At 37.2% G+C, this 20,839-nt stretch overlaps 1 protein-coding gene across 10 annotated transcripts in view; it reads right to left on the bottom strand.

Moving 5' to 3' along the window:
- RBM26 (RNA binding motif protein 26) overlaps positions 1-18,306 on the bottom strand; it is an 84,627-nt gene extending 66,321 nt beyond the window's left edge. For all 10 annotated transcript variants that reach the window (XM_032402796.1, XM_032402797.1, XM_032402792.1 and 7 more), the window contains exon 1: positions 18,166-18,306. In XM_032402796.1, coding sequence (XP_032258687.1) covers positions 18,166-18,236 — 71 coding nt within the window. In that variant the 5' untranslated portion in view covers positions 18,237-18,306. The remainder of the gene's footprint in view (positions 1-18,165) is intronic.
- Positions 18,307-20,839: the final 2,533 nt, after the last annotated feature.

The raw sequence follows: 20,839 nt of genomic DNA, 5'->3' as shown, positions 1-20,839 counted from the left end.
CTATGTAAGAGCACATTAAATCAAGAGTATTATCAACAAAACTCACAAAAAACAGCTCTCAGTTTAGGTCAAAACCAATTATGACAAGTTCAAAGACCTGTCACAGATACAAAAAAAGTCAATAAAACGTCTCTAGCGTATTGACAAGTCTTTCCTCCTTGCCTTTCCTCCTCATATATATTCACTACACAAGTCCCAAGAATATTGCCATTTCTTCTCAACCTCCTGCCTAAGTCCTAATTCAGGCATTTCACAACTCACTCTTAAAGCTACAAGAAAAAACTGCTAACTAATCTTCTTTGCCTCCAAAAATGCTATAATCTAATCAAACCTCTACACACCCCAGTATCATTCTTTAAAAAAAAAAAAAATCTGATCAAGTTACTACCCAGATTTAATTTATCTTTCCCGGTATACCACAACCTAGTCCCCAAAATGTCCAAACACTTCAGCATGGGAACAAAATCTAATCTTACTCTGAAACCAACAAAGGCTGCTGGATTCAAAAGCCTCTTCCTAACCAAAATGAATAGTCCTAATTCCTCACAGAACTGTTCTTCCAATTTTGCCTATTTAATGTCATCAGAAGCTTCAAACTTTAACAGAATCCAATTTGAGAGAGTGCATGAAAAACTTCAGAGACTGGTCACTGCAAGTATATGAACAGTTTTCAAAATGGAATCTACCTTGTTCACTATTAGAAAGAACTGAACTTTATAAAAGTTAAAGTAAAGGGGCGCCTGAGTGGCTCAGTCGTTAAGCGTCTGCCTTCGGCTCAGGTCATGATCCCAAGGTCCTGGAATCGAGCCCCGCATCGGGCTCCCTGCTCCGTGGGAAGCCTGCTTCTCCCTCTCCCACTCCCTCTGCTTGTGTTCCTTCTTCGCTGTCTCTGTCAAATAAATAAATAAAATCTTTAAAAAAAAAAAAAAAGCTAAAGTACTGGAGATATCATTAAAGAAAATAATATAAACCTATAACTACAGTCACATTGACAATTTCTTATAAAATGCCCCCCGAAAGGTCTTGAAGTACTTATTACATTTAAAACTATATTACAGACATCAGCATCATTGCAGCATGAATCCTTCCCTTTTTCTCTCCTCTTTCATTTACAACTAATTAGATATCCATAACTGAAGGGGGAAAAAAGCACCTCTGCACAGGATACCAGAACACCTGAGAGATCTATCCATCTGTGCACCTGAAAGTGAGTGGACTGGACCACAGAGGCTATACCAACAGCAGAGAAGGTGGTGGCTGGTCCAGCAGGAAGCCAGCACAACCTTTCCAGCAGAGGAGGTGGTGAAAGGAAGGAGAATAGGGGTCTGTCTGACCATGCATGCTAAAGCTAGAAAAACCAGTTGCTCTCTCTGCAGAGAGACCACAGTGACTGGGAAGAGGGGAAGGAAAGGGAAGTAGGCAAAGAGAACTGAAGGAAAGGGTCTCCTGCTATCTGCCCTGGGGGGTAAGAGGACCACCCATGGACCTCTGGTACCCCCACAACCACCAACTTGAGGATCCCCTGCAGAACACTAGCATACCGAAAGCCTGAAGTGCTAAATGTACACCTCTCCCCAAGCTCTGCAGCGATCCTTTGGTCCTTTTTTTTTTTTCTTTTAAATGTACCTGCTCAACAACCTTAACGTGAGTCAGCTCTGGTAAGAGAAACCAAAGTCTTGTACTATAGTGCCACCTTCTGGGAAAAAAAATGAAGCCTCCTACTTACAAAACTGTTGAATTGTTAAGAATCAAAGTAAACAAAACCTTGCCTAAAATAAGAAAGATGTTTACTACTTCAAATGGAGAAGTCGAAGCACTTCCTACCAAACACCATGAAAAGTCACAGTAATATAGTGTCGCAATAAAAAATGACAATTTTCCAGCAACTGAACCCAAAGACATGAAATACTGTGATCTAACTGATAAAGGATATAAAACAGCTATTATGAAAAAATTCAATGAGTTACTAGAAAACTCAGAAAAGCAATTCAATTATCTCAGGGATAAAATTAACAAAGAGAAGGAGTATTTTACTGGAGAGATTAAAATTGTAAAAAAAAAAACAAAAACAAAAACAAAAAACAAATCCCACAATTCTGGGGTGAAGAACTCAATATATGAAGAATGAATTAGAATGCACTGGAAATGAAGAAGATCCTATGGAAGAGAGAATTAGCACACTCAAGGATAGAAATACAGAAATGATTCAGATGGAAGAGGAGAAAGAACTAAGATTTTTAGAAAAGTAAAAAAACCCAGGGCACCTGGCTGGCTCAGTCAGTAAAGCATAACATTCTTGATCTCAGGGTCATGAATTCAAGCCCCACAATAAAAGTATCTCAAAAAAGAAGAGCGGGAGAAGGGAGCACAGAACATATTTAAATGATAGTTGAGAACTTCCTAAACCCAAGGAAAGAATTGGATATACAAATCCACAAAGCTAACAGAACACCTTATTATACCAACACAAAAAGACCTTCTCCAAGAACATTATATGAAAACTGTCAAAAGTCAACAAGAATTTTAAAGAAGCCCAGGAAAAAAGAGAGTAACCTACAAAGGTACTCCCATAAGGCTATCAGCTGACTTCTCAGCAGAAACTCTATAGGCCAAGAGAGAATGGAATAACCTATTCAAAACACTGAAAGATAAAAACAACCAGCCAAGAATATTCCACTAGTAAAGTTATTTTTGAGACACAAAGGAGAAAAGAGGTTTTCCCAGACAAACAGAAGTTGAGAGAGTTCAGTATCACTAGACATGCTCATAAGAAATGTTAAGGGGCGCCTGAGTGGCACAGTTGGCTAACTGTCCAACTCTTGGTTTCCACTCAGGTGGTAATCTCAGGGTCGTTAAAATGAGCCCTACATCAGGCTCCATGCTCGGCATGGAGTCTGCTTAAGACTTTCTCTCCCTCTTCCCCTCCCTCCCATGCTTGCTTGCTCCCTTTCTCTCTCTCTAAAATAAATAAATCTTAAAAAAAAAAAAAAAGTTAAAAAGAGCTCTTCAAGCTGAAATGAAAAGACCAAAGTACAGAAAACTCTGATTAAGGTAATAAATAGAATACCCAGAATTAGAATACTGTAACTCTTTTTTAGAATAGTATATTAAACTCTTAACTATGGCACAAAGGTTAAAAAAGCGTATTAAAGAGGCACCAGCTGGCTCAGATGGTGGAGCATATGACTCTAGATCTCAGGGTTGTGAGTTCGAGCCTCACATTGGGCATGGAGCCTACATAACATAAAAAAATTAAAAAATTTTAAAAAGTGCATTATTAAAAATACAGCTACAACTTGATAATGAAATCACAATATAAAAAGATATAACTTATGACATCAAAAACATAAAAGGGGAAGTTTAAAATGATGGAATCTTTATAGGCAAATGAAGATAAATTTTTATTAGCAGAAAAAGGACTGCTTGTCTAAGAGATTTTTTATGTAACCTCATGGTAACCACAAAGCAAAAATCTACAGCAGAGACATGAAACTAAAAAAAATGGGAGACTGAGCAAATCACCATGGAAAACCAACTTACAGACAGAAACAAAAGGAAAAACAATGGGAAAAAAAAAATAATAACCAGAAGAAAAAAGATGAAATGGCAGCAGTAAATCCTTACATATCAATAATCATCCTAAACATTAATGAACTAATTCACCAACCAAAGCACAGAGTGGCTGGCTGGATTAAAAAAACAAAGCCCAACTACATGCTGCCTACAAGAGACTCATTTCCACTCTAATGACACACATAGGCTCAAAAGTGAAATGATAGAAGAGGATATTCATTCGAAGCAAACAAAAACAAAAAGAAGGTGGGCAGAGCCATAATTACATTAGACAAATAGACTTCAAGCCAAAAAAGGTAACAAGAGTCAAAGAATGTCATTATATAATGATAAAAGAGTCACTACATTAAGAAGATACAGCAATGTTAAATATACACACTCCCAAATCCTGAGCACTGAAATATATTAAGCAACTAAAAAAGATCTTAAAGGAAAAACAAACATCAATACAATAAGTAAATGTAGGGGATTTCAATACCCCACTATCTGTTACGGACAGATTATCAAGGCAGAAAATCAACAAGGGAACATTGGAATTGAACCAGATTTCAGAACAAATGGTCTTAACAGACCTATATAGAACATTCCACCCAACAGCAGCAAAATAAACATTCTTCTCAAGTGCACATGGAACAGTCTCCAAGATAGAGCACAAGATAGGCCACAAAACAAATCTTGGCAAATTTAAGAAGACAGAAATCATACCAACTATCTTCCCTAACCACACTGGTAGAAACTAGAAATCAACAAGAGGAGAGTAAGAAAATCTACAAATATGTGGAAACTACGCAATGCACTTCCAAACCACTGGGTCAAAGAAGAAACCAAATGGGGAATGAAAAATTATCTTGAAACAAACACAACATATCAAATATTGTGGGATGCAGCAAAAGCAGTTCTGAAAGGAAAATTTATAGCAGTAAGTGCATATATTAAAAAATTAGAAATATCTCATATAAACAACTTAACTTTACAACTCAAGGAACTAAGAAAAGAATAAATTAAGCCCAAAGTTAGAAGAAGAAAATAATAATGATAAGAGTAGAAATACATGAAATAAATACCAGATAAACATCAGAAAGGATTAACAAAACTAAGAGCTGGTTCTTTGAAAAGATAAACAAAACTGATAAACCTTTAGCTAGACTAAGAGGAAAAGAAGTGAACGCTCCAAAAAAATAAAAAATAAAATCAGAAATGAAAAAGAAGGGTGCCTGGGTGGCTCAGTTGGTTAAGCGTCCGCCTTCGGCTCAGGTCCTGATCCAGGGTCCTGGGATCAAGTTCTGCATCGGGCTCCCTGCTGCTTCTCCCTCTGCCTTTGCCCACCCCCATCTCTCATGAATAAATAAAATCTTAAAAAAAAAAAAAAAGAAATGAAAAAGAAGGCATTACAATACAATAGCTATTAGAGAAATACATAAAAGCTTAAGGTACTATGAATAATTATATGCCAACAAATTATATAAACTAGATGAAATGTATACATCCCTAGAAACACACAGCCTACCAAAACTGAATCAAGAATAGAAAATGTGAACAGACCAATAATTAGTAAAGAGATTGAATCAGTAATCAAAAATTCCCAACACAAGAAAATGCCAGTACTTGATGGCTTCAGTGAAGAAGTCTATGATGCATCTAAAGAAGAATTAACCCCAATCAATCATCCTCATAGTCTTCCAAAATAACGAGGAGGGAACACTTCCTGACTTCTTTTATGAGGCTAGCATTACCCTGACACCAAAACCAGGTAAGAATGCCACAAAAAAACTACAGACCAATATCCCTAATGAATACATATGCAAAAAATCCCAACAAAATATTAGCAAACCAAATTCAGGAACACATTAAAGGGATTATACATCACAACCAAATGGGATTTATCCCTGGGATGGAAGAATGGTTCAAAATATGCAAATCAACAAATGTAAGACATCATATCAATAAAATGAAAGATGAAAATCATACGATCATCTCAACAGATGTAGAAAAAACATTTGACAATATACAACATCCCTTCATAATAAAAAACCTTAACCGACAGAGTAGAGCCATACCTCAACACAATAAAGGCTATCATATAGGACAAACTCACAGCTCACATTATACACAATGGAGAAAAACTGAAAGCTTTTCTTCTAAGATCAGGAATAAGACAATGATGCCCACTCTCATCTCTCCTATTCAATATAGAACTGGAAGTCCTTGCTAGAGCAATTAGGCTAGTCAAAAGAATAAGAGGCATCCAAATTGGAAAGTAAAAAGTAAAAGTCACTATTTCCCAATGACATGATTTTATTTAAAAAAAAAAAAAAACCACAACCCAAAGGTTCAACCAAAAAGCTTTTGGAACTAATCAATGACTGCAGTAAAGCTGCAGAATACAAAATCAACATACAGAAGTCAGTTGCATTTCTTTATACTAATGATGAAACACTGAAAAATAAAGAAAACTATCCCTTTCACAATAGCACCAAAAATAATAAAATACCTAGGAATAAATTTAAGCAAATGAAAGATCTGTACAACAAAAACTACAAGACTGTGAAAAAAATCAAAGAAACAAACAAACGGAAAACATCCCATGTTTATGGAGCGGAGGAATTAATATTGTGAAATTGTCCATCATTGCTCAAAGCAATCTAAAGATTCAGTGCAATCCTGATCAAAATTTCAATAGTATTTTTCAGATAAACAGAACAAGCAATTCTAAAAGTTGTATGGAACCACAAAGGACCCTGAATAGTCAAAGCAATCTTATAAAAGAACAAAGCCAGAGGCACTATACTCCCTGATTTCAAACTATATTACAAAGTAATTAAAAGTGTGGTATTGGCATAAAAACAGACATAGATCAATAAAACAGAACAGAGCCCAAAAATAAACCCATGTAAACATGGTCAATTTATAACAAAGAATTTACAATGGGGAAAGCATAGTCTATAGTCTCTTCAATAAATGTTGTGAAATTTGGAAAGTCATATGCAAAAAACTAAAACTGGACCAAAATCTTATACCATATACAAAAACTAACTCAAAATAGATTAAAGACTTAAACTTAAGAGACCTGAAACAAAGGTCTTAAAGAAAACTGGTAGTAAACTCCTTGACATAGGTATGGCAGTGAGTTTTTGAAGCGGACACCAAAAGCAAAAGCAATAAAAGCAAAAACAAGTGGGGCTACATCAAACTAAAGGCTTCTGTAGAGCAAACAAATCCGTCAACAAAATGAAAGACAACCCGCAGAAAGGGAGATTTTTGTAAACCATAAATTGGAAGGGGTTAATATCCAAAGGATATAAAAACTCCATCAACTCAAAAACAAACAAAAGCAAACATTCCAATTAAAAAAATGAGAACTAAATAGCCACTTCCCCAGAGGACATCAAAATGGTCAAGAGACACATGAAAAGATGTTAAATATCATGAATCATCAGGGAAATGCAAATCAAAACAAGGAGCTACTGCCTCACACCTGTTAGAATAGCTACCATCAAGACAAGAAACAAAAGATGCTGGTGAGGATGTAGTGAAGAGAGAACCCTCATATATTGTTGGTGGAAACAAAAAGTGGCCCAGCCACTAAAAAAAAAACAACATGGAGGTTCCTCAAAAATTTTTAAAAGATCTATCATTCAGTGAACAATTCCACTTCTGGGTATGTACCCAAAGGAAATGAAAACAAGATTTTAATGAGATATATGAATTTCCATGTTTATCACAGCATTATTCACAACAGCAAGATCTAAAAACAACCCAAATGCCCATCAACACATAAATGGATAAAAAAGATGTGGTACATAAATACAATGGAATATTATTCAGCCACAAGAAAGGAAGATACCTCTCCTTTTGTGAAAAAAAAAGATGGACCTTCGGCACATTATGCTAAGCAAGATAAATCAGACAGAGAAGGATAAGTACTGTATGAATCACTTACATGTGAAATCTAAAAAAACTTAAATCTGTGAAAAACAGAGTAAAATGGTGGCTACCAGGGATGGGGCGGGGGGGGGGGGAGAGAGGCGTCATGGTGTTTAAGGGTACAACTTGTAATGAGTAGTAAATAGGCCATGGAGACCTAATTCACAGTATTACAGACACTGACAATAATATTGTACTATAATTATGTGATAAATATCACTATATTGACAATCATATTAAGATACATAAATGAATTAAAGTGACACACTTTACACGTTAAACTTACACAATGTTACTCGCAAATTTATTCAACTAAAAAAACTATATTACAAAGAGCAACAAATGATCTGCTGAACAGCGTATTTTAATGCTTATATGTAGAATCTGTAATCATTCAAGTATTTTTCACTTTTGGTAACTTTAAGATTTGTATAAATCTTAAACTTGTAGATGCTTTTTCTTAACTTTTAAATTGCCAGTAAGCAATGGAAAATTAATAATTGGAGAATGTGGGCAAAGCATCAGGGAGTGTCAGAATAGCAGGATGCAGAAAGCTATAAAGTCAAAAACAGACCAGAATTTATACTGACATACTATCTCTCCTTCTGTCACTTTTTAAATGGCTCTCTGAGACAAGAACACTAGAGAAATTACTTGCCACAACGCCCCCAAACATGACTTCAAAAAACAAGTTTATCTGAACTACTGGATTTGTTAATCACCACCAAAAGCACACCTGGCTGAGCTTTCAAACACACATCTTTTAATGTTAAAAAGGCCTCCAACAGCAGTATTAGCTGACATCTGGAAAGTAATTCCTCTCTAATGAGAACTGGGAGGGGGTGGGAAGAGAAGGAGAAGCAAAAAAGAGAAGGAAAGGGGAGGAAGAGAAATGGAGAGAGAATGAGAGGGAGGGAAAGGAAGGAAAGAAGGAAAAGTTAGAGAAAAACTACATATGGCAAGATGTTCACTGCAGTTATTTATAAAGTAAAAAAAAAAAAAACCCTAGGAAACGAACTAAATTACAAGTAAAAATATGATTTAGTAAACTGGTAGAGCTACTCAAAACTGGAATCAGCCATTTTAAAGGTATAAAGACTACATATTAATATTAAAAGTGCTAGGGTGAGAAGTGTGAAGGACTTTAACTTTTCATTTCAAAGCCTTCTGGCAAGTTTTCTTTCTTGTAACTATGTGCAGGTATTTAATACTTTAAGAAAATAACCTAATTTTTTTTTCTACAAAGTAATGCCCATGTCTTAAGCACTATTAAAATAAATTATATAGTATATTCACATAATGTAATACTATGGAGCCACTGGGAAGAACAGGAAACGAATAGTATGGGAGGATATGTAGAGTGTCTGTTACCCATGTCAGTAACATATGAACAACATGATCCTGTCTATGTTAAAAAATTACAGTTGACCCTGGAACAGTGCAAGGGTTAAGGGTGACAACTCCCACATAATCAAAAATCTGTGTATAACTTCTGACTCCCCCAAATCTTAAACCCTACTAGCCTGTTGACCAGAAACCTTACCAACAATATAAACAGTCAATTAACACACATTTTGTATATTATATATAATTATATATTGTATTTTTACAATAAAGTAAGCTAAATAAAAGAAAATATTAATAGTTATTAGGAAAATACATTCACAGTATGGTAAAACATTCATGTATAAGTGGACCCATGCAATTTAAACCAGTGATATTTAAGGATCAACTGCATATACCTACATAAACATAGAACATGTATGTTTATTTTTATAAATATACAATTCTGTATTTACATATGGGGATCAAGAAGGGGGTTAGGAAAACTCACTTTTGGCTTATATTTCTATACTATTTGAGTTTTTATTAAAACAAGTATTATTATTTTCAATTAAAAAGAAAAAGAAAAATTGTGTTAAATTAACTAGTCGATACTAAAAAAAAAAAATAGCACCGGCATTATTAAAACTATATAGCATGCATTTGACAATGGAATACTACTCAGCAGTAAAAAGGACCAAACTACAGATATATGCAACAATATGGATAAATCTCAAGAACATTTTCAGAGGGGCTCCTGGGTGGCTCAGTCGGTTAAGCGTCTGCCTTCGGCTCAGGTCATGATCCCAGGGTCCTGGGATCGAGTCCCACATCGGGCTCCCTGCTCCGCGGGAAGCCTGCTTCTCCCTCTCCCACTCCCCCCTGCTTGTGCTCTCTCTCTCGCTGTGTCTCTCTCTGTCAAATAAATAAATAAAATCTCAAAAAAAAAAAAAGAACATTTTTCAGAAGTAAAAAGAAGTCCTACTCAAAAGAGCACCTATTCTAAAATTTCATTTATATGAAGTTCCATAACAGGCAAAGCTAATATACACTGGGAAAAATCAGAACAGTGCTTATTTCTATGGGTAAATGGTAGCACAGGAAGGGGAATGAGGAAGCTTTCCAGAATGGTGGGAATGTTCTTTATTTTGACAGGGAATTGAGTTACAAAGATGTACACATTTGTCAAAACTCATCAAAGCATACACTTTAAGATCTGTGTATACTATTGTATACAGATTATATCAAACTTTTTTTAAAAACTATAAATACTGAACTCTAATGATAGGCATAAATCCTTAGGGGTAAGTTCACTAACATCTGCAATTTACTTTAAAATACATCAAAGAAGGGTAGGGGCAAGTACACTAAAATATTAACAGCAGAATCAAAGTGATGGGTATACACGGGTGTGTCATGTGATAAATATATACACTGTAGTACTTTCTGTCCCATTCATCAATACAGATGGTTAAATTATGGTATATCCATTACATTAAAATACTATGTAACCTTAATAAAAAAGACAACACTTTTATGTATTATGTGGACATCCAAGTAGGATATCAATTATGTAAAGAGGAGAAAGAATACATAAACATATTTGCTTGTGTGTTGGTAAAATATCTCAGGAAGAATCACTGAGTAACAGATCTCAAGCGAATTCCATTATTTCATACAAACACACAATACTAAATATGACCCCAAGTTAAAAATAAACTTTCACCTGTTTGAGAAGTTACTATTTGTAGATTGAAAAGGATTTTTCCACAGAAATGAGGTAGTGGGAGTAAGTAAGTGACTAAGTTTGGTAGGAAGGGCTTATACCATCCACTCATTTCTCTCATTCTCTATCCTCTGGGACTAAGGAAGCAGGAGGAAGAAAAAAATATTCCTAGAAGCTTTTTAGCTCAAGCTTGAATTAGTCACTCTTGATGTGTAGACACCAAACACTGGAATACCTTACTTTCTGTTTTGCTCATAATAGTATCTCTGTCTTTTGATTTATATGCATACAAAATAATTTGGGAACTATTGTAAGCCAAAGACAAGGATATGCTAAAACATATAGAAAATGCTAAATCCATTTTAACTACTCAGCACGCAGATGAAAAAGACAAATAAGGTTGCAGCAGTAAAATGTGGTAATGAGAGTCAACTCAACAAAAGTTAAAGGGATGAAGAAGGTAATGAAAAATATTTTAACCAATAATTAATTATAGAAAAACTCTTCTACCAGCTGTAAAATTCATCAGACTAGAATTATCATTTGGCATTCTTTTCTGAGCAGCTCCATGGAGGCCAGCAGCTTGCACATAACAGAATTCAAAAATACTCTGAGTAAATGTTATTAATATTTTTCAGTGTCCTTTCCCCCTAAAAAAAAATCACTTAAGTTTTACATAATCTGAAGGTGCTATGAAGTAAAAATAAAGAGAAAGAGACCCAGAGATTAGTGACTTTTCAAATTGCTCATATATCTGTTGCTCTGAAATAAAATTCTCATTACAGTATGGTAGATTTTAGAGTTTACACTTCTCTCTGCTTAGTTTATGGTTACATAAACTAGAAATTTCAACCAGTGCATTTAATATACCACACACAAGGCATGTGCTGGGTGCTGTATACAACAGGAAGATAGTTAAATCTATGATTTGGAGTCTACTTTCAAGGACCTGAGATTCTAATAATGAAGATAAAATAAATGAGAATTAATTACTAAACAAGTATGCAAGTGATGAATGTCGTAACTGATGCAAACTAGTGCTAGGAGAGAAGAGTCATGTCACTCCTTCCAGATGGATGGATCATAAATAACATTCTGGAAGAACTGGAATCATCCTTGACCTTTGATTTCAACATATATAAAGGAAATGGAGAAAGGCAGTATATTATAGCACACAACAAAGCTCTGAAATCAAAATGTCTTGTTTTGAATCCTTTCTCCATTATTTATTAGCTATGAATGAACCACATTAATCTGCCTATGACTCAATTTCCTCATATTTAAAATTGAAGTAACAGAATCTAGACCACATTCAATGAATACACAATGATTATGATATGATAAGCACTCAATGAATGTTACCCTCTGAAAGTTGGGAAAAGAGGACAGAATAAACAATGTGATACAGAAAAAAGTTCAGCTTTGCTGAAATTAAGACTCAAAAAAAAAAAAAAGGGAAGATGAAACTAGAAAGATAAGCAGATTATACATTTTGAAAGCTAAGTCAAAATGTATGCAATTTATTTAGGAGTGCTAAAGATTTTGATCAAATCGAAGGATATAAACAAGGTTGGGCATCCAGGATGGAACTAGAAGGGAGAAAAAAAACTGCAAGGGTTTAAATAAGGAATGTGAGGCCCCCTACTGAGCAATGTCATTAGTAAGAATTATTAAAAGAAAGAGATAGAACCCAATGATTAACTGAAGGGGGAGGATGAAGGGAGGAAAAGTTAAAAAATAAAATTTCAAGCCTGGAAAACTTGAGGAAATGAAATGCAAATTAGTAAATTCAGAGAACATTTATTTTCAGAAATGTAGTTTGAAGTTCATATGGGAGAACCAGGTAGATATACAGCTAGCAACTGGAATAAGAGCTTAAGGCTTTGAAGAGAGGTTAAGTCTAAACATACATATGTGAAAAATAATGTAGAGACTAGAGGTTCTCTTGGAAAAACTCTGAAATTCAATGCAAATTTATATATATGCAATATCCTAAGGAAGGAAGTCTTTAATCAAACTTTCAAAGACTCCAAAACACACACACACACACACACACACACACACACACACACGAGTTTTTAAGAACCACTGGAACAGATTATAATGGAAACTATCCATGGGAATGAATGGGAATGAGATGACAGGAGTAGAAATAGTTGAGGGAAAAAAAGGCATGGAAACAGAATTTGAAAAAACATAATTAAAAGGCAAGAAAATGAACTAAAAAGGACAGAGCTGATTTGAGAAGAAAGAGAAGCAAAGTATTAGGGATTCAAGACATAAGAAGTTTTAAAAAAAGGCAGCATCAACACTGCTTTATGTTATACATATAGGACATATAAAATTTATATAAAATCTCTACATTTAATAAATTCATTGGTAACACTGAGGTAAGCAATTTTGTGTATAAGAAAGAAGAAACTATATGACAAAGGATTAAGAACTAAATGGTTGGGGACAAAGGAGTGAAAAATTAAAGACTGACTACTATTTCTAGATTTACTAGTGAAAAGAAAAGCTAGCATGAAAATGACTGGAAGGAAAGTATGATTTTATTTTTTGTTTTGTTTTTGCTGCTATTGTTGCTGAGTTTTTCTTCCTTAAGGACTAGGAAATTTACTTTTTATGCCAAAAGGAGTCTGTAAAAAGAGAAAGATCAAAGAAGGGAAACAGGAATAAAGTTCAGCAGTGAAAAGATCACCTTTCAATTCTTCCTGTAAAACGGGAACAAAAATAATTTTAATGTGGTGAGAAAGGTATAGTTAACAAGTGTGGGTGAAGGGAGAAAGAGACTACAAAAACTCTCAAAAAGTTTCTTTCTTAAACTGTAAAGCACTGATAACCATGATGCTTTCGAACTTTCTTCCTTTATAACTGCAGCTAGTATTATGAAAATGTAATAGTAAAAAAGTGCATATGGTAATAGGGCAGAATACACTATCTTGTGTGGTAGTAAATTAAGAACATGGCTCTAGAGGCAAAAAAGCAGCAGTTTAAATTACTGTTTAGTCACATGCTATGGCTAGCTGTGTGACTCTGAACAAGTACCTTAAATTTGTGCCTCAGTGTCATCACTTGCAAAACGGAGGTAACAATCCAACTCTCAGAACTTGGAAGTTATACAAAACTTCCAACAATGCGTACAAATGCAGGTGGTAGTGGCAGCAGCAGTGGTAGTGATAAGAGTTAACAGGAGCAAGTAATGTAACCTATTTATGTTTAATCAAGCAGTATTTAAGGAGGGAGGGAAGGGCTAGGCTCCTAAAAATGTGACTCAGGGGCCCCTGGGTGGCTCAGTCGGTGAAGCATCCTCCAACTCTTGGTGGCTCAGGTCATGATCCCAGGGTGTGAGATGAGCCTGCAGGGTTCCAAGCTCAGCAGGGAGTCAGCTTAAGATTCTCTTTCTCCCTCTCCCTCCCCCCAAGAGAGAGCCGCGCGCTCTCTCTTGGGGCGTGGCTCTCTAAATGAATTAATTTAAAAATCTTTTAAAAAAATGTGTCTCAAACCTTTCAACTACAAAAGTAATTAAGCATAATTCCCCCTATTATACCAATAAGGAAAGGGGAGGTTCATTTGCCTAGATTACTCAGTTAATAAGTGGCAGGAATTAGATGTGAACATTAGTTTATATGGTTACAAAACTTGGCTTCTTTCCACTACACATTACCGCCACACCACTACATAGCAGCAGAAGCACAAAACTATGCATTCTGTTCTTTACTACTAACCTCACAAAATCTGGGCACATCATTAAGTCTATCTGCCTCTCCATTTTCTGAAAAATTAAGGAGTTTTTTCAAATTTGATTTTGAAGTTTCCCTCCAGCTAAAATAGTCCATGATTTTATTAAGTTACCACATTTAGTGATGTGTAAACTCATAAAAAGTTTCGAAATACAACAGAAAACCCTTTCTGTTTAGAAAACAAAAACAGAAAAATTGAACAACAACAAAAAAAGCTTAAAATTGTTTTTACAGGACTTCACATTAGCAAAAAGAATGTTAAAGAAAAGACCAACATCTAATTTCATTTTATTATAGCAAGTATGACTAAGCAAACGTTTGAGAGAACAAAATATCAATCTTAAGTATTTCAAGATGCCAATTTTAACAACTACATTTTCAATAATTTATGGGGAAAAAGCCCCACAAAACTCAGAGCCCTGACACATCGACAGACCTTATAATCAAGTAACAAGCAGATTTACCGACTTTCATTTCATGCCAAAACACTGCAACCAGGCTGGGTTTTTGTTTTTTTTATGTCAATCTGAAAACTCTCCTGCCCTAAAACCCTTCACTGGCTTCCCACTACCCTTCAATTAATATCCCAAATCCTTAACATGACTCAACAAAGTCTTGAATGATCCAGCTCCTCTCTCTGGAGGTATCCAATGCTATTCCTCCCTTTGCTCTTTTTTCAAAAATTTCATTTCCCCAAGACACTTTTTTTTCTTTCATTTTAGGGCTTTCATACAATCTGTTCTTCAAAACCTAGAATGCTTTCACAGCTCTCCCACCCTTTTGTCCTAGCAAACTGCTACTCATTCTTTTAAGCTAAGATCAAATGTTATACCAGCAAAAGCCTTTCCTGACCTTCCAAACACATTTTGACAGCATTCTGGACTTCATAATAATCAAAGGTCTTATAATTACTTGTTCAACATCTGTCTTCCCTGCTAAATGGTAAACAATATGAAGATAGTTATTGCAGCTTGTTTCCCAATATTCCCAATATCTAACACACTGCTCAGTACAGATTAAGTACTCAATGTTTGCTGAATTAACATATTCAAAATGCAGGGGAAGTCCAAAACCATGAGATACTTTACTAGCACAAGTAGCTAGAAAGTTCATACAAGTTTTGAGTTATATCCTACCCTTGGTCCTTCCAATGTTTCTCCTTCAAATAGGTGCTATTTGGCAATTATACTTTTAAAGTAACGCAAAAAATCCCTTTAGATAACAAACACATCTTAAAGCTTCACAAACCCAAGGTTAGAAACCACAAGTCTTAAACAATTGGAATCAGCTTTAAGTCATTGAGAACACACCTGAAATGCAGGGACAGGAACTTGGATAAAGGCTCAATTTTACCACAGCAATATACATTATGAAAGGACCAATCCCAATTCCTACCACTGTCTAGGCTGTACTAGCAGCCTTATTTATCCTAACAGTAATGACTGCAGTGCTACAGTCATCTAAGTAGGCTATGATATCTGAAACATGCTTTATTAAAACTGAATAAAAGTCATAAGCATACACACAAATAAATATAAATAATCTTCTTTTAGGTTATAGCATAACATAGAGATGTTAAACCACTCAGTTGTATAACTGTAGCTAATGTAACATTGTGTCAACTCAGAAAAATTTTTTTAAAAAGGAGTGCTATTTAAACTCAAATCTTTTTTTTACGTTTTGTGTTCACCTAATACTTACTGAGCGCTAATTACAAACCAGGCAGTGTCTAAAGAGTCTTAATATATATTATTTCCCCATACAGATGAGGAAACGGGAGGCACTGAGTTAAGTCATCTACCCAATATTATACAGCTGGTAAGTGGCAGAGGCAATATTCAAAGCCAGTCACTGTGACTCCGGAGTTCGTCCTCTAAATCACTACAACCACTGTTGCACGCTCTCTCTCCATCCACTGAAATAAGGCTTCTATCTGGACCACCTCACTTCAATAAAACTATTTTGCTAAGGTCACCAATGACTTCTACCTTTCCAAATTTAAGGACCATTTATCTGCCTCCACCTTTTTCATCCACTCTGCAGCATCCCATCAAGTTGACAATTCGCCTCTCTTGCCATATATTTTTCGTTAGTAACATAAATCTCAGTCTTCTACCTCAGATGTGGGCCCTCCTTTCTTACCTATCAACATATTCTTACTAGGAAATCTCCCACAATTCCATGGTTTCAAATACTCTCTGCATGACTCTAACTTTCTCTAGTCCTGCCCAAGTTCTAGACTCAACCCAACCACCTCTTAAATATCTAACTTGGATGTGTAACAAACACCAATTACTTTTCCACCTCCCGTCAACCTGTTCTCTCCCAGCCTTCTCTATTATCATCCATCCAGCTGTTTAGGCTAACTTCTTAGTCATTATCCTTGATGTCCCTTTCCCTCACCTCCCACATCCAATCCATTAGCAAGTTCTATCAGATCTATTTATAAGATATATTTCGTTCTGTCTCCACTATCACTATAATATAAACGACCTACATTTCTGCCTACAATGCCCTTCAGAATAGTCTACTTTCATTCTTGCCCCCTTAATCTCCACAAAGCGAGCAGAATTAAAACAAAATCAAATCAGTCCCTGCCTGCTTTAAATTATCTAAGGTCTCACTGTATTTTAAATAAGATCCTAGCTCTTGACCATGGCCTCAAAGAACCAAAATAATGCGGCCCCTGCCTAATTCTCCAACCTCATGTTATTCCATTCTCTCCCCCATCACAATGTTCCTTGCAGCCACAGTTACCTTCCTTCTCTTCCTGGAACACACTGTAATCATCTGCCACAGGGCCTTTGCACTTGCTGTTCCTTCTGCAAGGAACAGTCTTTCTCGACTTTGACACAGATGGTTCCTTCTCCTCCTTAAGTGTTGCTCAGATGCTACCTCCTGTGACAGGCCTTCTAATCAGTCTTTTATATGACCCTCTATTATTACAACCACCACCGCTATATTAATCTGAAGTTATCTTATTTCTTTAATACTCATTTATCACTGTGTTCTCAACTTTGGAATTTAAAAGCTCTGTCACCAAAGCCTCCCACAATATACAGCAGGCGCTTAATAAACTGATTAGATGAGTGGATTTTCCCTTTTTCATTTTGTTTATTGTAAATCAACTAACTTTGATAAAGCACCTGGCCCAAAATATATTTTGTATGTATTAAAAGATATATCCTTAAAACACTATTTTTTCCAGTATAAAACATTCCAGCACTCTGAACACCCCCTCCCCACAGTCCATCTACAGCATCCCACTTAAAAGTGCCAAATATCCCGTATGGATAAATAACATTTTCTTCCTCCTCTCCAAGCTAACAAACATGTAAGTAGGAAACGGGAATCTTACTGGGCACCTTAGCACCTGTTACATCTTCAATCAGTTAAGAGAGGTGCGGGTGAGCCAGATAGCACATGGGAAACGTGGCCTTTCTTTCCGGACTGTATTTAGGTAAAACGTGAGTGGCTTACATTAGAACTGCCCTAATCCCTAATAAGGGCCATTCACTTCATTTAAAGAAACAAGGTAAAATAGTCTGGGCAAGAGGTAAGGCTCGGATTCACTAAAAGAAAAGAAACCGATTTGGTGGCCCTCATCAAATGTGTGTGTAGGCTGGAGTCGGTCTACATATAACGGGAAAACAAGAAAAGAAGGTATCAGTTCAAGGACCAACTCAGCGGTAAGATAAAGATCAGCTCAGGCTCTCTGGAGTATCCTGAACCTGGAAGCGAGGGTGGAAAAGAAAAAAAACACAAAACCCTGGGATCTCTGTTCACCGCTTCGGCCTCCATCACAGGCACTTCGGGAACTGTGCCCGCCTATCTCCCACTTCCATCCCTGCAAGGAGATAGCCCCCGGATACTCACATGGGCTCGAGAGTCTTGCTGAGCCAGGACTTGAGTGCCTCGAAGTTTTCAATGATCATTTTAGAAACCATCCACAGCGGCCCCGAGGCCCGTCACACTCCTCCGCCCGCCCAGGTCGCGGCCGCTACAGCCGCCGCTGCCCCCGCCCCCTCCTCCGCGCGCCGCCCGCGTGGGCCGCGGTGGGAGGCGCCGGTGGCAGGTTCCCGCGAGCCCCGATCGGCGAACAGCTCTGCGGGTACCGTCGCAGGCCGCGAATCCACGGGGTGCCAGGAGCTCCCCGTCCCCGGACCCCGGCTGAGGCAGCAACGGTTTGCCCGGGCCCTCCCCCTTCCCTCCACCCGAGCAAATCTTCTTGGACCGGGAGGGCGACACACGCCTAGATCCGGGCTCTCACTCAGCCTTGGGATAAGGTGGTGTCGGCAACGCAGAACAGGCAAAAGTGAAGAAAGCGAAGACGAAGGGCAGCTCAATGGGAACGATTCGGGGGGTCTTCCCGGCTCCTAGCACCCCCAAGAAGATGGCTGCCGATAAATCTCGCGAGAATTGATGAAGTCTCGCGGTGACTCCCGGAGCCTGCTGGGAAGAGACGTAAGACCAGCCGAGAGCGCGCTGGTTGAGTGCGGTACTTCGATTTTTTGCTTATTTGCGTGGTTCGCGGCCTTTGTGCTTTTTTACGCCTTGGTCCGCGTACGGAATAAAGATTTCCTTTTTTACAAGAAGGGAAAGGCCGCTGACTCCAGAAACAGTGGGAGTCCACTTCGTCCTATGTAATAGACGGCTATGGCGCATCAGTAGGAACGAACCTCCGGACTGGAGCGCTCCTTGAGAGCGTCTACACGTTGTGCGAGGACGCACGGCGGCCAGTGGGTTCCAGGTGTGCTGTACCGCCTCCTCCGTTTATCTCAGTGTCCTGCAATACCATATTTTGTACTCTGTGGTGTGGACAAGATTGGGAAGCACAGGCTGGTGTAATCTAACCCTTTGAGACTTCAGAGGATTAGTGTCTTGTCCAAAATTAGTCGACTTGATCGCAGAGAGGTAATGATCTAGGGATGCCCCCAAAGAAAGGTGAGATAACCTTGACGGTTCTGAAATAGTTTTCAACCAGCTGAAACTTCGGACTTTTCCCCAGCTAAAGATAAGAACAGTGTGTTTTTAATTCTCTTCACTTAGAGCCGATTCAGCCACAGATAGGAAATTAAATAATATCAAAAGAGCCTTCATATCAGCGTCCTAAATAAACTTCCCTTCTCCTGGGGAAGTTTGAATCATGTCTGTGTTGTTTTATTTGCTATTATTTACTATGGTTAAGGTACTAGGTGGGATTTTGCAAAAGGTCTAGTGCCTGTAAACTATAATGAAATGAAAATAATTAGCAACATAAAGACATTTAGAGCAAGTAGACCAATAAAAAGCTCTCGTGGTAGGCAGTGGTAGACGAAATTGTCCTTAAGAACTCTGAGTTTATAATTTGCTAGATTGAAGTGTCCTTAAGCAATAAGTGAGAAAGATTATCAAGTAAGAAAAGCTAGACATTTGTTTTAAAATACAGCATGTAGAGTAGAATGAAATTAGAATTCAGTGTGTTGATTAACCAGGGTGTTGATTAAAGTGATTTAGCTAAGTGAAATAAGTTAGCAGCAAGAGGACAAATACCATACAATTCCACTTCCGAGGTACCTAGAGTAGCCAAACTCTTAGAGGCAGAAAGTAGAATGCTTGGGTGCCAGTGGTGGGAGAGCAGGGGAGGATGGGGAAAGAGTTTTATTTGGGATGTTGAAAAGTTTCTGGAGATGAGCAGTGTTGATGGTTGCATGGTTAATGCAATTGAATTGTACACTTAAAATGGTTAAAATAGTAAATTTTCTGTATATTTTACAACAATAAAAGTGATATTTTAATGTTGCTATGGGAAAAGTAAAATCCTAATTGTTTAGCCTGTTTATTTAATAGACTTGTCTCAGGCTGAGTTTTCAACTTCATCACCAACTGTTCCTTAACTGGCCCTCTGCTCCAGCCTTCCAAAGCTAACCATCGTTTTTCTACCAAATACTATATACTCCAGGTAAACTGATTTGCTCACCCTCCACTTCTCCAAACATTTATCTACATCATTTCCATAAGGAACGCCTCCACTTCTTTCTCTGGCTGCTCAAACCTTACCCATTCTCTCCTAATACCACTGCTACTGTATATTTGAAGTCTTCTTTGATTTTTCCTAAACAATAGCAACAGCCTTTTAATCTCTCTGCGTCTTAGGCTGCCCCCATTATCTGTTCATCTTCAGTTGCCTTTATCATCATTGACTTTAATAGCAGTCATTGTAAAACTTGCATGTAATCATGTCACTTCCCTGCTTACAATCTTCATCAACTCCCACATCGTCTTCAGGATAAAAGTCAAATTCTTCCAACATTCTATAAAAGGCCTTTCGTAATCAAACCCCTACCTATTTGCCTTAGAAAGTTCTTCCACTGCCTTTCAGCCTTTGCTTCAGCCATCTCAAGCTATTCCATGTTCCTTGGAAGAGGTGTGTTCTCACACTAAATGGGGCTATTGCAGAAAGTTTTTTCTTCCGTTTCACTTGATGAAATCCTGTTCATCCATCATAATTCAGTGCATGCAGCCTCACCTTTGGAAAGCCATCCCTGACCTCCCTGCTCTAAACCAAGAG

Source organism: Phoca vitulina, unplaced genomic scaffold (genome assembly GCF_004348235.1).
Source record: "Phoca vitulina isolate PV1807 unplaced genomic scaffold, GSC_HSeal_1.0 scaffold5, whole genome shotgun sequence".
Classification (NCBI taxonomy): Eukaryota; Metazoa; Chordata; class Mammalia; order Carnivora; family Phocidae; genus Phoca; species Phoca vitulina.
The sequence above is the reverse complement of the archived record's forward strand: the minus strand, read 5'-3'. Positions and strand labels throughout refer to the sequence as shown.